The sequence below is a fragment of the Pseudonaja textilis genome, chromosome 16, assembly GCF_049901715.1.
Source record: "Pseudonaja textilis isolate UNSWEBS1 chromosome 16, rPseTex1.2, whole genome shotgun sequence".
NCBI classification, from domain to species: domain Eukaryota; kingdom Metazoa; phylum Chordata; class Lepidosauria; order Squamata; family Elapidae; genus Pseudonaja; species Pseudonaja textilis.
This window is the reverse complement of record NC_142005.1, coordinates 7,638,936-7,653,890: the sequence shown is the minus strand read 5'-3', so window position 1 is coordinate 7,653,890 and position 14,955 is coordinate 7,638,936. Positions and strand designations below refer to the sequence as shown.

Here is a 14,955-nt window from a genome sequence, read left to right as displayed (position 1 = left end):
CTTCCGTTTTCCCACCGTGGGGCTGGAGACACCGAGACCGTTTTCGGGGTGGGACAAACCGGAGAAAGGATCCAGGGATCTCACGCCTCGGGGAGATCAAGAGGGTTTACGGAGAAAGGCTGCCAGGGAACCGGATCTCTGGAGGATGGAGGTCGGTCTGACCTTGCGTGACCTTTAACGGACTAGGAAGGGATCTCAGAGGCCATCTAGACTAGCCCGGCTCGAGCAGGGGGACCCTGTGCAGGCTAGTCTTCCACACACAACCGAATGGAGCCCCGCGTCTCAGCCGCTGAGCGAGACCAGCTGTTAAGGGAATCCCTGCGGTTGTGAAGTTAGTGACACGGCGGTGAAACGAAATCTGGATTTCAAAAGGAGATGACGTTGCGACTGAATTTTGATCACGGGGCGAAAAAAGCGGTCCTATGTCTTTTTTCTTTTTTTTCTCAGTGCTGGTGCTCCTTTTAACGGTCACTAAATGAATTGTGGTAAGTCGACGGCTATCTGTACGTAAAGATCCCGCGTTGAGAATTACATTTTGGCAAAGCACGACTCAACTTCAATTAAACCCCTTGCATTATATATCAAAAGTTGGAGTGGGCTGGTGGCCTTGAGTGGGGGGCTGTCATCTCACCATCAGGAGGCTGTGAGTTCGATCCTAGGTAGAGGCGGATCTTTCCCTCTCTGGGAACACTGAGAATATTATCTGCTTGAACAAAACTCCGTACTGGGGACCGGGAAAGGCATCCGGCCAGTAAAACACTCTGCTAGCTCCATTCGATTGCCCAGACTGCGCACCGCAAGAGATTATGGGGTCATTAAACAAAGATGATGATGATGACGGTTATACCTCAAAAGCTCTGTGGGCTGAACCTTTGATTGGTGCAAACGTGAGGTACCCTGCCACAAATATCACTTTCCCTTTTGCAGAAAATTAAGGGGGAGGTAAGACTCGCAAGGCTGAAAAACAGTGATTTAAGGCGGGGTGTGTGTCCAAATTTGGCCATTTTTAAGACTTCAGCTGGAATTCTGGAAATTGAAATCAAGTTAGACACCCCTTTTTCTAAGGGGAAATCCTCTCCGGGTTTGCTCAGCCACGCCCGAGACTGAACCCAATCACAAACCAGGATTGTCGGGGAAAATTTGGAAATGTGGATGGAAAGAAGGGGGAGTCAGGAGGAGCCAAGGATGAAAACATAGGAGGGGTGTGGGGGAGGCAGAAATTGGACAAAAATTGCTTGTGGACAAACACATTTATATTTTGAGAGATCAGTTTTATTATTCTGTTTGCTCATCCCGGCCTGGTGTCCCAGCGCTGTATTACAAACAAAAACAGATACACGCAACAAACAGTAGTAAGATGCTGAGTGAAGATTCCTGGGGGGGCAGGCAGCATCCAGAATGAGGGGTGGGTTCCTATCCTCTCTCCCCCCACCCAGAACGGACGTTGATCTATCTGTCCACTTCGCCAAAGACGATGTCCTGGGTGCCTGAAGAAGAAAAGACACGGAATAAACTACGTTTCACAACATCTCCGGAGTTGGGAAGCAGCTATGGGTTAGGAGTTCCGATCCCCATCATCCCTGGCTGGCATGGCAGGTGGGGGGGGGGGGAAGGGAGAACAGGAATTAAGAGGGTCAGCGGTCCCCTCCATCCAGGATTCAGGGAAGAAAACGTGGCTCCCTTTGCAGCCCGTGGCTGATTTTGTAGTGTGGTTTTAAGTTACTCCGTGCTGGCTTGGGGATTCTGGGAGTTGTGGTCTACCCCTCTCAAAATGCCCAAGCAACACGCCGCTAAGGTTTTGTAACCCTGGTTTAAGAAAACAGCCTGGTGTACCTTGCTTATCCATGGCGAAGTAAACTATGGTTAGTGCAAGGCTGAATTTGGGGGCCGTTTGCTCTGAAACTCTTAATTTTTATTCTTTGGGGTCTGTTGTGAGCTGCCCAGCCCGCTCTGAAGTCAGCTGGTGCCAAATTAAAATAAACTGAATTAAATTAGATTTCCCCCAAGGAACATAGATACTTACCAATGATGGCTACCACATCAGCAAGCATGTGTCCCTTGGACATTTTATCCAAAGAGGCCTGCAAAAAAGGGAGGAGGAAGATTTAGCGCAGGGGGCCCCAAACTTGGCCACTTTAAGACTTGTGGACTTCAACTCCCAGAATTTCTGGGAGTTGAAGACCACAAGTTGTTGTGGTCCATCGGCAGCCTGGCAGAGATAGAAACAGAGTCGGACAGTGTGGAGGAACATGGGCCAATCCAGGAGTCTGGGGAGGACTCGGACGAGGGTTCTGCATCCAATACGGAGATGGGTCCAGGGCCATCGGGGAGTTACGCACCAGCTCTGGAGCCTCCAGAATCTGACAGCAGCGAGGAAGAGGAATAGCGGAAGCCTGTTCCCAGTGCGTGCATGCACAGAGCTGTCCGAAGGCAAGAACGGTTAAGACAAAAGGGGCGACTCGGGAGTAAGGCTTGGAGGCGATTGGCCCTCCCATAAGACATCAAGGAGGAGCAAAGGGACAGGAACCTTTTGCAGGAAGCAATTTTGTTTGTACTGATCGGTTTGAAGCCTGAAGCTCTGCGTTGAATTTATGCTCCGGTTGGCCTCGTATAACTAATTGGACATTTAGTTGTGGCAGCATTTCAAAGGAAGATAAAGGTGTGTGATTATCAGACTTATCCCGAAGGACTTTGGCAGACTTCCGTGGGACTATTTACAAATTGTTTCAGACTCATTACGGGCTGGGAATGACTAAAATTCACAGCCGTTGAAATAAAGAAAAAAAAGGGCTTTGGAGACTAAGGTGTGTTTGTTAGTGTCTCCATAAGCCTCGGTTAGAACACAAACCTTAAAGTAGCCAAGTTTGGAGACCTCTGACTTAGGGGGAAAGGATGTTGGAAAAGAGTACCCTTGGGCTTAAGCGGATGGCTGCTCCGAGGCCAGAAGGAACAATAAACTCACAAAAATATCCTCCAGCCCCCACTTATACTTCTTTCCTGCGTGCAGGTTATCCACGACCATTCCGTTTAGTGACATTTACGACCATTTAGTGACACTTACGACCATTCCGTTTAGTGACATTTCGGGGTCACAACGGCGCTGGAAAAAAAAGTGGCTTGGGACTGTCTTTTCACACTTAACGACCGTCGCGGCCCGCCCATGGTCATCCTTGATCGTAATTCGGGCGCTTGGCAGTGAACCTCACTTCACTGTCTCTCTCGCTCATCGACAGAAAAGCCGGATTCCATTGTGGTCGTAAGTCAAGGACTACCTGCCTTTCCCTCCTGACCCTCGTGGAGATATTATTATTTCTCTCTTACCAAGTGTGCAAATCCAGGTGCTTTAATCTTGCACCGATACGGACGGCTGGTCCCGTCAGAGACCAGGTAGACGCCGAATTCGCCCTGCAAAAACAAGGAAGTGGAAGTCGAAGGGTTCATCGAAATCCTCAAACTCGGTTTGTTGTATGTAAACCACGATGAGCTCGGTTCACACACACACACACGCACAACGGGCACGAAAGCAAAGCCAACCAAAAGCCGTATTATCCATCGCTTGACTTTTCGGGCTTACGATGGGGACCGAATAAATGGAGATGTAAAGAACCATTCCTCTAAGCGCTGGCCATTGCAGGATCCCTGTGTTTGTGCGATTGTGGTTGTGAGATCTCCCCCACTGGCTTCCCACAAGTAAATTCCCGTGGGGGAAGTCGAAAACGGCAGTTTGGTGAAGTCCCATACGCCTCTCGCTTAACGACAACCTGGGAGGGCTGGAATTGCGGTTGTTAAGCGGAGCGGCCCTGTGGTTGGTTTTTTTCCCCCGACTTAACACTGTGTCACTAAACGGTGCGGTGGCCTAGAGATGGAGCTCTCGCCTCACAACCACGAGGCTGTGAGTTCAATCCTAGGTAGGGGCAGATATTTCTTTCTCTGCGCATAATGAGAACATTATCTGCTGCACAAAACTCCTCACCAGCAACAGGAAGGGCATCCGGCCAGTAAAAACACTCACTTTCATTCAGTTGCCCAGACTCCACCCTGCAAGGGATTACGGGGCCGTTAAAAGAGGACGATGACCATGTTGCTTAACGACGGAGTTCCCGATCCCAGTTAGCATCATTAAGCGAGGACTCCCTGTAATTTTATGTCATGGTCGTATGACACGTTCACGTCACGTTTCGGTAAAAAAGGAAGACGCAGGGGTACCTTCTCTGTACCAAACAGAGAATGCAAAGTTTGAAATCTTTAACAGGAAGATTACAAAAGTATATCTAGGCGGCAAATATAATTTTTTACTCCTTGCCGCAGCCACAAAATCGGCGAAATTTCCACTATAGGCTCTTGTTGTGATATTCTAGCCTAGATATTTGCTTCCCTATAGTATTATACCTGTATAGATAGCGTGTTTTACATCTGTTTTTTGTTTGTGCATCAATACAAATGAAATTTCACTCCCAGGAGAGCAAATTAACAAGAGGGCCCCAATTCTCACATTTTGCGGGGGGCCGAGCTGCTTTTTCTATTCTCATGCTCAGAAAAATGACCATTTCTGTTTCGGAAAAAAAAAAAAATTGAGTCCAAACAGGGTTGCCTTTGAGGGTGTCCCATTATTGGGGGGAGACCTTGGATTCACGCAGAGCTACACAAAACGTGCAGCGCGCAAATTCAGTATTTTACCTTTGGAGCCTCGATGGCGGTGTAAGTGGCCCCCGGCGGCACTTGATAACCCTCGGTGTAAAGTTTGAAATGATGGATCAGCGCCTCCATGGAGGACTAAGAAGAGGGGGGAAAAAGAGACGGGTTCAAACGTCGCCTCCGGATGCTTTTGGGGTTTCGTGAGGGTGACCCCCAACCAGAAGGAGAATCTCCGAAGGTTAAATCGCGGCAACTGAAGCCAAGTTTATTGAAACTGAGATGTTTGGTTACTCATCCAAGCAACCTTTTACTAGGTAGGTAGGCAGGGAGGGAGGGAAGGGAAGAAAGGAAAGGAAGGAGGAGGGGAAAGGAGGGAGGGAAAGGAAGGTAGGTGAGGGAGGGAGGGAGGAGGAAGAAGGGAAAGAAGGAGGGAGGAAAGAAGAAAGGAGGAAAGGAAAGAAGGGAAAAGGGAGGGAAAGGAAGTCAGGTGAGGGAGGGAGAAAGGAAAGAAGGAAGAAAGGAAGGGGAGGAAGGAGGGAGGAAGGAAAAGGAGGGAGAGAGGGAAGGGAAGGGAGGTAGGAAGGAAAGGAAGGAAGGAAGGAAAGAAGGAAGGAAGGAAGGAAGGAAGGGGAGGAAGGAGGGAGGGAGGAAAAGGAGGGAGAGAGGGAAGGGAAGGGAGGGAGGAAGGAAGGAAAGAGGAAAGGAAGGAAGGGAAAAGGGAGGGAAAAGAAGTCAGGTGAGGGAGGGAGAAAGGAAAGAAGGAAGAAAGGAAGGGGAGGAAGGAAAAGGAGGGAGAGAGAGGGAGGGAGGAAGGAAGGAAGGAAGGAAGGAAGGAAGGAAGGAAGGAAGGAAGGAAGGAAGGAAGGAAGGAAGGAGAGAGAGCCCTGGTGGTGCAGTGGTTAGAATGTAGTATTGTAGGCTAATTCTGCCCCCTGCCAGCAGTTTGATCCTGACTGGGCTCACAGTTGACTCAGCCTTCCGTCCTTCCAAGGTGGTTAAAACGAGGACCCAGATAGTTGAGGACAATATGCCAGCTCTATAAACTGCTTAGAGAAGGCTGTAAAAGCAGCCTAAAGCGGTATATAAAGTCTTACGGCTACTGCCACCCGGTTGGGATTCCTGCCTGGCCTTTCCCACCAACAAGAGGGCAAAGGTTTTTTGGGAGACCTGAGTCTTACCTTCATCTCCGCCCTCTTCGGAGGCGAGACCTTGGCGTCGTCCACTTTGATCTCCCCTTCCGGCATCTTGTTCAGGGCCTGCAAGATGATGCGGAGCGACTGGCGCATCTCTTCTATGCGGCAGAGGTACCTGTGGGGAGGAAGGAAGACGTATCGGTCCCGAAGAAACGTAAACCAGCTCTGGTTTTACCCGGGCAAGGCCCTGCCTAGAGTTAAAAACCATCGCTTCTCGTCCTTTTTGTTACGGGAACAGGTTGTCACTCTCCCAGCACCTGCAGTGGGGACCTTGACGCCTTTCCAGGCTCTCCCGATTCCCACCTACATTCTTGGCGTTGAATTTCCCCTTTCTCTCCCTCCAGTTTATTGGCAATAATTGCAGGACGACCTACCTGTGCCGAAGGCTCCTGGGAATAGGAGAGGGCTGTGTTTCCCCAAGTTGCAGCCATACCTGTCGTAACAGTCTCCCTTTGATCCGATCGGCACGTCAAACTCCACCTGGTCGTAAGCGTCGTAAGGCTGGGTTTTGCGAAGATCCCACTGGATCCCTGATCCACGAAGCATCACTCCGCTGGTGGGGAGGAGGAAGAGAAGAAACCGGTCAACAGCCTATTTATTTATTTATCTATTTATTTAATTAATATTGTTGCCTATTTGCCCATGGCGACTCGAGGCGGCTTACCCGGTGCAAAACCATATTTTAAAAAAAAACAATAAAAACAAAAAGAATCAAATAAATTAGTAAAGTAGGAGAAGAGGAGGAGGAGAAAGGGAAAAGGAGGAAAGGGAGGAAGCCAAAAACTTACCTAAAGCCACAATTCAGCGCGTCTTCCGCGGAAATCACCCCAATATCGATTGTGCGGTTCCTCCAGATGCGATTGTTGGTCAGCATCTGAAACAAATAATCATTCTTAGAAGCTTCTTATCCCAGTTAGAAAAGGAGAAAAATAACCAGCCTCTATTATCCAACCATTTGTAAAACAACGTTTGAAAACCTTTTTTTGTGTGTGTCTTTAATGCCAATCTGTCAATTTCTGGACAATCTAAATTTCTAAAAATGACAAAGTCTTCTTTTGTAGGATGTTTCCTCCTTTTCCCCGTGCTGTGCAAATGCAATTCTTGCTGCTCTCGATACATGCAATCTTTTTATCTATAGATCTAAAAGGAGAAATGCCGCTCATGCATCATCACAAAATCTACGGAACCGTAAAGCCTAACAAACTTGAAATTTGGCCCGTAGGTTCCTCCTGGCTTCTAGGAAGGATTATTTTTCCAAATGACCCTCAGAGCATTTAGAGTATTTCTATTATTATTATTATTATTATTATTATTATTAACACGCTCTGATGCTAAGGAGTTCTACTCCCCCTCCCCACCTGGAAAGAAATCTCTTCCAGACACAAAACAGAAGCAGAGGAGTTTTAGTTTTAGAGCACCAAGCAGCTTTAGTCCAGAACAGTTGAGCTAAGCCACGCCCAGGCTCCTTGCTGTCCCCTTCTTGCTCACACAGCAAAAACTCTTTCAGTTTCCAAACAGCCCTCAACTCTCACACAGTGACAGGACGCTAGCCAGATGAATACAGATGGATGCTGCTAGGCAGAGGCAGAATTTTTCTTTCCTTATTTTCCTCCCCAAAAACTAAGCCCGACCACATAGATTCATAGCGAACCAGGGATATCGAGGTAGTATTAAATATATATTCCCTTTGTCATACTTTTCTGGTACGGTGCCTAACTAAAACGTTTCTGGCTTATAATCTCAAGTGCCGCTTTAACCTTTTCTTTTTCTAACCACGTATGTATTTTTGTCCAACGTTTCTTTGCTTTCGCACATGTCCACCACATTTTCATCTTCAAGTGGCACAGCATCCTGTAGTCGGTCCCGTAAAATTAAGGGCATCTTACCCCACCCCACCCCAGCCCCCATCATCACAAAAATCTCCCCCAAACCTGTCTCTCAAAGCAGCCTCACCTCTTCCACCTCGTCAACCCGGGCGGAGAAATTCTTCATGAATTCGTAAATGTCGTCCATCAATCCCAGCGGCATATCCTGTGAGCAGCGGGGAAAAATAATAATTCCAAAATTCTTAGGTTTGTGTGCAGCTACGGGGTTTCGCTCCCCAGAAGAAGCTGCTTGTGGCTGGGGGCGGCCTGCCACCGTCCCGGGCCCTTTAGCTTTGATTCGAGAAGCCGGCATTTCAAGGATGGCTTTGCCTGGGATCGCAACAGCGGACTCAGCCGGGATTGGAAAGGCGTTACGTTTAAACGAGAGGCCGCGGACACCGGAGTGAGATATGGGAAAGGATGCTGTGAGGCAGAACTGAGGAAGGGTATCTTAGAACGGTTCGCAGGGATTTAGAGGGTGATAAGCTTGCATTAAGCCATGATTCTGACTTCTCTGTCGCAGCTCCCGCCCTCTGGAATGAGATTCTCCTGAGATCTGAACAGCCTTCATTCCACCAAGAATTCAAAGAGGCCCCAAAAATCTGATTTCCGCCGAAAACCCAGGAAAAAAAGTGGTGTGTGTGTGTATAAAAACCCCTTTTTGGCAAGGGGTGTGTGTGTGTGTGTGTGTGAAACCCTCTTTAAACCACAGTTTCTTTCTAGAACAACGTTTCTCAACCTTGGCCATTTTTTCAAATGGGTGGACTTCCAACTCCTAGAATTCCCCAGCCCGTTTGTAGAGTTGTAATTGCAGGAATGTTCCAATCTCGGACGGCCAACCTCAGATAAAGAATGTTTCCAAGCAAATACAACTCAGGTAAACAAAGTCACTAATCTAAAGGAGGGTTAGAGAGAGGAAGTAAACCTATGTTAGGCTTTAACTAGAGATAATTAATTGTACGGATTACTGTGCTAAACACTGACGAAAGTTAAGCGGTAACCAAAGTTAACCAGTGATGGAGGATAATTAAAAATGTGTATAAATGCAGGACAGTAAAGATCATCATGATTCGGTTGTTCATGATCAAACAACTCGACTGCCTCGTCATCACAACACCCGTTTTAAAGTAGTCAAGTTGGAGAGGAAAAAAGCAAACGGACACCTGATCATCAGCATCAAAATGACCCTTCGAAGGCAGCCAAGCTGTGGGTTGCAAACTCCGCCCTGCCTCCTCCATCCCCCCTCCATCCTCAATTCCCTTCTCACCTGGTGGACGCCACCTGGCCGGATGTAAGCGGCGTGCATGCGGGCTCCGGATACCCTCTCGTAGAATTCAAACATCTGTAAGAACGATGGAGGTTTAGCGGTCTGATTCACAAGGCCACTCTGTCCCTTCTCTCTTGCTCCCCGGTGAAAGGTAAAAAGTTTTCCCCTCGCGCATCCGTGCTAGTCGTTTCCAGCTCTAGGGGGCGCTGCTCGTCTCCGTTACAAAGCCGAAGAGGAGCCAGCGCTGTCCGAAGAGACATCTCCGTGGTCATGGACTAAACCCCGAAGGCGCATGGAACACTGTTACCTTCCCACCAAAGGGGGACCCTATTTTTCTACCAGCATTTTTTTAAACTTTGCTTTCCAACTGCTAGGTTGGCACAAGCTGTCACAAGTTAGCGGGAGCTCACTCCGTGACGCGGCGCTGGGGATTCGAACCGCCGAACTGCCGACCTTTCTGATCGACAAGCTCAGCGTTTTGGCCACTACTCGCCAGTTACTGGTGTCATAAAACATTCCTAGGCCGGTTTTAGCCGTTGCCATAAAAAAAAGGGGGGGGAGGAAGGAAATCTGGAAGAGGAGTTTGAAACCGGAAGTACATTCCAACTCTTCTCTTTAAAAGATTAGAACTAAACTACCAGAGCTTTCGCCCTCAAATATATATTTAATTGGCGAACGTGATGGATGACACCCAGCCCATATGAAGGTGCTCAATTGGAGAATCTGGTTGATGGTCTTCTGCAGCGTCTTGTAGGCACGTGTTCATATTTTAGGATTAATTTAGATTAGAGTAACAAGAGTTGGAAGGGACCTTGTAAGTCATCTAGTCCAACCCTCCCCCTAAGGAGATGATTTGACTGAAAAGTAGCATTGACGTCTGATTTTCAGCAAAACTGCAAATTATTGGTCTGCTGATAACCAGGAGGTTCACTTAACGACAGCTGCAAAAAAAAAAAGGTCGTAAAATCATGCTGTCGACGTAGGTGACCTGCTTTACAATTGTCACGAGTTATGACCAGTGATGGGTGTCAAGTCATAAAACATTCCTAGGCCTGTTTTAGTAGTTGCCATTAAAAAAAAGAGGCACGGGTGGGTGGGAGGAAGGAAGGAAATTTGGAAGAGCAGTGCAGCCGTTTGGAAGCGAAAATACATTCCAACTCTTTATCTTTAAAAGATTATAACTAAAATACCAAGAGTTTTCGCCCGGGAATATATTGAATTGGAGAATATGATTGATGACACATCCAGGGGAGAAAAGGGGGAAACAGGGTCATAGGGGACTGTAAATTACGTATGCCAGAATTGGCTGCATACAGGGCAGGGCCCGTATGTTACCTCTAATGAATCCTTTGAAGTTTTTTGAAGTTTGGCTCGAGAATCAATTAGGGCGATTGCTGGAATCCTGACAACCAGCTTCTAAATAGAGGCTGGATCCAGCCCTCCAACCTACTGGATCACACAGGGGATCCGTAAAGTAGATTCAGGAGCTGCTCCAGCAGGGGCTTTTTGGCTGGATTTACCTTTTCTCTCTCCTCAAACATCCAGAAGAAAGGAGTCATGGCCCCGACGTCCAGGGCGTGGGTGGTGATAGCCATGATGTGATTCAGCAACCGCGTGATTTCTCCGAAGAGGACTAGGAAGCAAAAGCCAGGGTTAGCTCCCGAACGGCTTACGACCGTTGCTGCGTCCCCACAGTTACGGGATTAAAATTCGGGCGCTTGGCAACGGGCATCTACAGGTAGACCTTGGGAGGGGGTGCGGTGGGCTAGAGGTGGAGTTCTCGCCTCACAGTCAGGAGGTTGTGAGTTCGATCCTAGGCAGAGCCTGATATTTCTCTCTCTCTCTCTCTCTCTCTCTGGGCACGATGAGGGTATTATCTACCAAACAAAACTCCTCATCGGCAACAGGAAGGCATCCGGCCAGTAAAAACACTCACTTCAATTCAGTGGCCCTGACTCCACCCCGCAAGGGATTATGGGGCCGTTAGAAGATGACGAATGGTCTACAGGTAGTCCTTGACTTACAACAGTTCATTTAGTGACCGTTCAAAGTTACGACGGCACTGAGAAATGGGAACTCTCTCCGCTTTTCGTAGTTATGATCTTTATAGCATCCCCATGGTTCGGGGATGCTTATCAACTGGTTTCCACTTTGCGACTGTTGCTGTGTCCCAAGGCACCCTTTTGAGACCTTCTCAAGAGCCAAATCGATGGGGAAAGCCCGATTCACTTAACAACCGGGTTACTAACTTAACCCCTGCGGCGATTCGCTCAACGACGGTGGCCAGAACGGTCATAAAACGAGGGCAAAACTCCCTTTGACAAATGCTTCACTTCACCACATAAATTTTGGGCTCGGTTGTGATCGTAAGTGTATCTACGACCTTGGCCGCGATTGCCGATTGGGGCTCTGCCTCCCTGGAAATATGAAATACAACATATTGAATATTTAAATCACCTCGTATCCACTGAGCTCTTATGGGCGCTTGGATATTCAGCAGCTTCTCGACAGCTAGAGAGTAGGCCTGTTCGTTGCACATCATGGAAACGTAATCCAGTCGGTCAAAATACGGCAGGGCCTGTGACACACACACAAAAAAACCCCAGGAAATCCTTTTTAAGAATCCGGATTCTGTCAAGCTTTCGGGATTCTGCCTATTACAACTTCTGAGCCTTAAATCCATAAAATGCATAAACTTGGTTGCATTTTTATTTTGTTTTCAATTTTTATGCACTCCACCCCCCCACCCGTGTTCTTCTCCACCAGGGGCTGGACTAGATGACCTACAAAGTCCCTTCCAACTTTGTTAATCTACCTTTGTTTTGTTTTTGTATCTCTTTCCCTCTTTTTTGGTGGCGGAGGGGGGGCTTAGTTTGTAATTTTACATTTTTGAATAAAGTCAAAAACTTCATTGTTGAAAAAAAAATCCAGTAAATTCAAGTTACAGTCAAACTTAGGAGTCTGTTTTAGGTCTGGCCTCCCTCGGAGGGCTGTTGTGCAAACCAGCCAGTTTGCCATCCCTGCAGCTTTGCCTCTTGATCAGGGATACGGGGATTTAAAAAAAAAAGAAAAGAAAAAAAACCTATCGGGTTTCATGGGTTAAAAAGGTTTCTGGGTATTGTGGATCCCGTACTGAACAGGGGGGGTTGGGCTAAATGACCTCGAGGGGTCCCTTCTGGGATTTGAAATTATATTTGAAATGGAGCCGCAGCCCCCTTGTGAGAATCGCTTGGTAGTGATTGTGGGGGGGTTGCGAGAAACCCCAACGATGGCATGAATATAAAATTACTAGATATATTGCTTACTTATTAGAGATATTATATGTTATTATATATAATATATATATTACTCGCTTCTTACCTGGAGGTAGGTCTTGTATTCTATGAGTTTCTCTGTCCCCCGGTGAAGCAAGCCGATATGGGGGTCACACTTCCTCACGTTCTCCCCGTTCAGCACCATCACCAGGCGCAAAACCCCGTGGGCAGCAGGATGTTGGGGTCCAAAGTTGAGAGTGATGTTAGCCATTCTCCCCACAATGGGATCCCTGTCTGGGAGATCAGAGATTACTTGAGAGAGGAGAGGAGAGTTCGAATTCCTTCTTAGGCATGAAAGCCAGCTGGGTGACTTTGGGCCCATCACCAGGAGACGGTGAATTCTAGTTCTGCTTAGGCATCAAAGCTGGCTGGGTGACTTTGGACCAATCACCAGGAGATGGGGAGTTCTAGTCCTGCCCTAGCCATGAAAACCAGCTGGGTAGCTTTGGGCCAATCACCAGGAGATGGGGAGTTCTAGTCCTGGCTTTCTAAGTACGAAAGCCGGCTGGATGACATCCTGGTTTGTTGGGCTGCGAATGAAGACCAAAACCCCCTATAAAGAACTGGCAAGTTCTCACAGTTGCGTGTATCCTAATACAGAAGAGATACTCACTATTCCACGGTGGAGGGGCCCATTTTTCTGTCATTTTGCTGGGGTACATGATGGCGCCTTCCATCTCCTTCATAAACTCCACATCGGGTTGCCATTGTTTCCCTCTGAAAGGAGAGGGAGAAAGGAGAAATGCTTCGCCGTTCCTTGCGCAGCCGTTGCTCATCCTCTTTTCAAAACGAATCCAGGGGACTTTTAGAACAGTTTTTTTTCCATTCTTCTTCAGCCAGATCGACTGGATCGGCTCCAAGCTATGGGGTCAGGGTCACTAGAATCATTCTCCCACCAGCTGGACTTTCTGGCCATTTTTTCTAGTTTTTTACTCAGTGTCTGTGTTTTGGGTGTGGGTGGCCCATGTAGCTTTCTTTCTGTGCTTTTGAGAATGGTCCATTGTTTTCACAATTCTCGTAAGCCACCCATGCTGTCTGAACTGGGTACAAGTTACTTGGGTTACATTACACCCGGTTGCAGAGAAAGCCACACAGTGTCCAATCACAGTTGGCCAATAAAGAATATTCTATTCTCTCATTTCTATTTAATTCTATTCCATTTATTTCTATTTCTATTTCTATTCTATTCTTTCCTATTCTATTCTATCCTTTCCTATTCTATTCTTTTATTATTTCTAATCTCTTGTCTATTCTTTCCTATTCTATTCTATTGTATTCTATTCTTTCCTATTCTATTCTTCTATTATTTCTATTGTTATTTCTCTTCTCTATTCTTTCCTATTCTATTCTATTCATTATTTCTATTCTCTTGTCTATTCTTTCCTATTCTATTCTTCTATTATTTCTATTGTTATTTCTCTTCTCTATTCTTTCCTATTCTATTCTATTCTTTTATTATTTCTATTCTCGTCTATTCTTTCCTATTCTATTCTTTCCTATTCTATTCTATTCTATTCTTTCCTACTCTATTCTTCTATTATTTCTATTGTTATTTCTCTTCTCTATTCTTTCCTATTCTATTCTATTCTATTCTTTTATTATTTCTATTCTCTTGTCTATTCTTTCCTATTCTATTCTTTCCTATTCTATTCTTCTATTATTTCTATTGTTATTTCTCTTCTCTATTCTTTCCTATTCTATTCTATTCTATTCTATTCTATCCTATTCTTTTATTATTTCTATTCTCTTGTCTATTCTTTCCTATTCTATTCTATTCTATTCTTTCCTATTCTGTTCTTCTATTATTCCATTATTTCTATTCTATTGTCTATTCTATTCTTGTCTATTCTATTTGCTATGCTATGGTATGCTGTCATAAATTTAAAACGGAGAAGAGGGAGGATTTCAGCTCCCACAATTCCCCAGTCAGGAGGTGTTTACCTCCATTGGTCCATATGGAAATCTAGATTCAGACCCGTGTTTTGCAACCTCTTGCCACTTTGGTTCAGGAATTCTGGGAGTCGAACCCGCATCTTGAACTGCTCAGGTTGAGCAAACATTGCAACACTTTGCATCCTGGATGCATTAAGATCCCCACCTTTCGTGGTTCTCCCTGTACGTCTCCAGGTGGGGGAATGAGACTTTGCTGCAAATTCCTCCCTTACTGATATCAAGATATCCCTTTTAAGCATCAGGTAGCGCTCCCCCCTCTACCAAGCATCAAAGGGGGTGTAATAGCCTCCCATGCCTCTGAGCATGTGCAGAGCGCCCTCCCTTCTTTCCTAACCACCTGTCTACGAAAGCCCTAGGAGGAGAGAAAAAAAAAAAAACCTTCCTTGGTCCAATGGGGACCTCAATGTGGACTAGAAACCTGATGTATCTCTGGGGGGTCACCCGGCATCCTCTCCCGAGCAGGGAAGCGATTTCCTGCCCGGAATAGGACTCTCTCCCTCCAGATGGGGTCGAAAAGAGGAAAGATTACCGGCTGGGAGCCGCCCCCAGCGCCCTCCCGGGCAACCAGGATCCTGAAGGTGCCCGCAGCCTCCGCAGAACGCCGAGCGCCGCCATCTTCCCACGCCGGGCGTCAATATACGGGGACGCGCGTGCGCCTTGGTCACGCACGACGCTCCGCCGCCGCCATGATGGGTGCGGGCGCCGGAGGGATTAAAAGCGTTCGACCT

At 47.0% G+C, this 14,955-nt stretch overlaps 1 protein-coding gene across 1 annotated transcript; it reads right to left on the bottom strand.

The window, feature by feature from the left end:
* Positions 1-1,250: 1,250 nt before the first annotated feature.
* NDUFS2 (NADH:ubiquinone oxidoreductase core subunit S2) lies at positions 1,251-14,871 on the bottom strand. Its single transcript, XM_026716271.2, has 14 exons — positions 14,757-14,871; positions 12,888-12,991; positions 12,321-12,508; positions 11,418-11,538; positions 10,481-10,593; positions 8,961-9,035; positions 7,782-7,859; positions 6,617-6,702; positions 6,262-6,381; positions 5,814-5,943; positions 4,678-4,773; positions 3,322-3,405; positions 2,024-2,081; positions 1,251-1,487 (listed from the first exon to the last, which is right to left on the bottom strand). The coding sequence occupies exons 1-14, from the start codon at positions 14,840-14,842 to the stop codon at positions 1,450-1,452; spliced, it is 1,377 nt and encodes a 458-aa protein (XP_026572056.1). The 5' UTR covers positions 14,843-14,871; the 3' UTR covers positions 1,251-1,449.
* Between the last annotated feature and the right edge of the window lie 84 nt (positions 14,872-14,955).

Coding starts and splice junctions, on each gene's coding strand:
- NDUFS2 (XM_026716271.2), bottom strand. CDS start 14,842: ATGGCGGCGCTCGGCGTTCTGCGGAGGCTGCGGGCACCTTCAGGATCC. Junction 9,036..10,480: donor TGTTTGAGGAGAGAGAAAAG/GTAAATCCAGCC, acceptor TCGTTCTTACAG/ATGTTTGAATTCTACGAGAG. Junction 3,406..4,677: donor CCGCCATCGAGGCTCCAAAG/GTAAAATACTGA, acceptor TTGTTTTTGCAG/GGCGAATTCGGCGTCTACCT.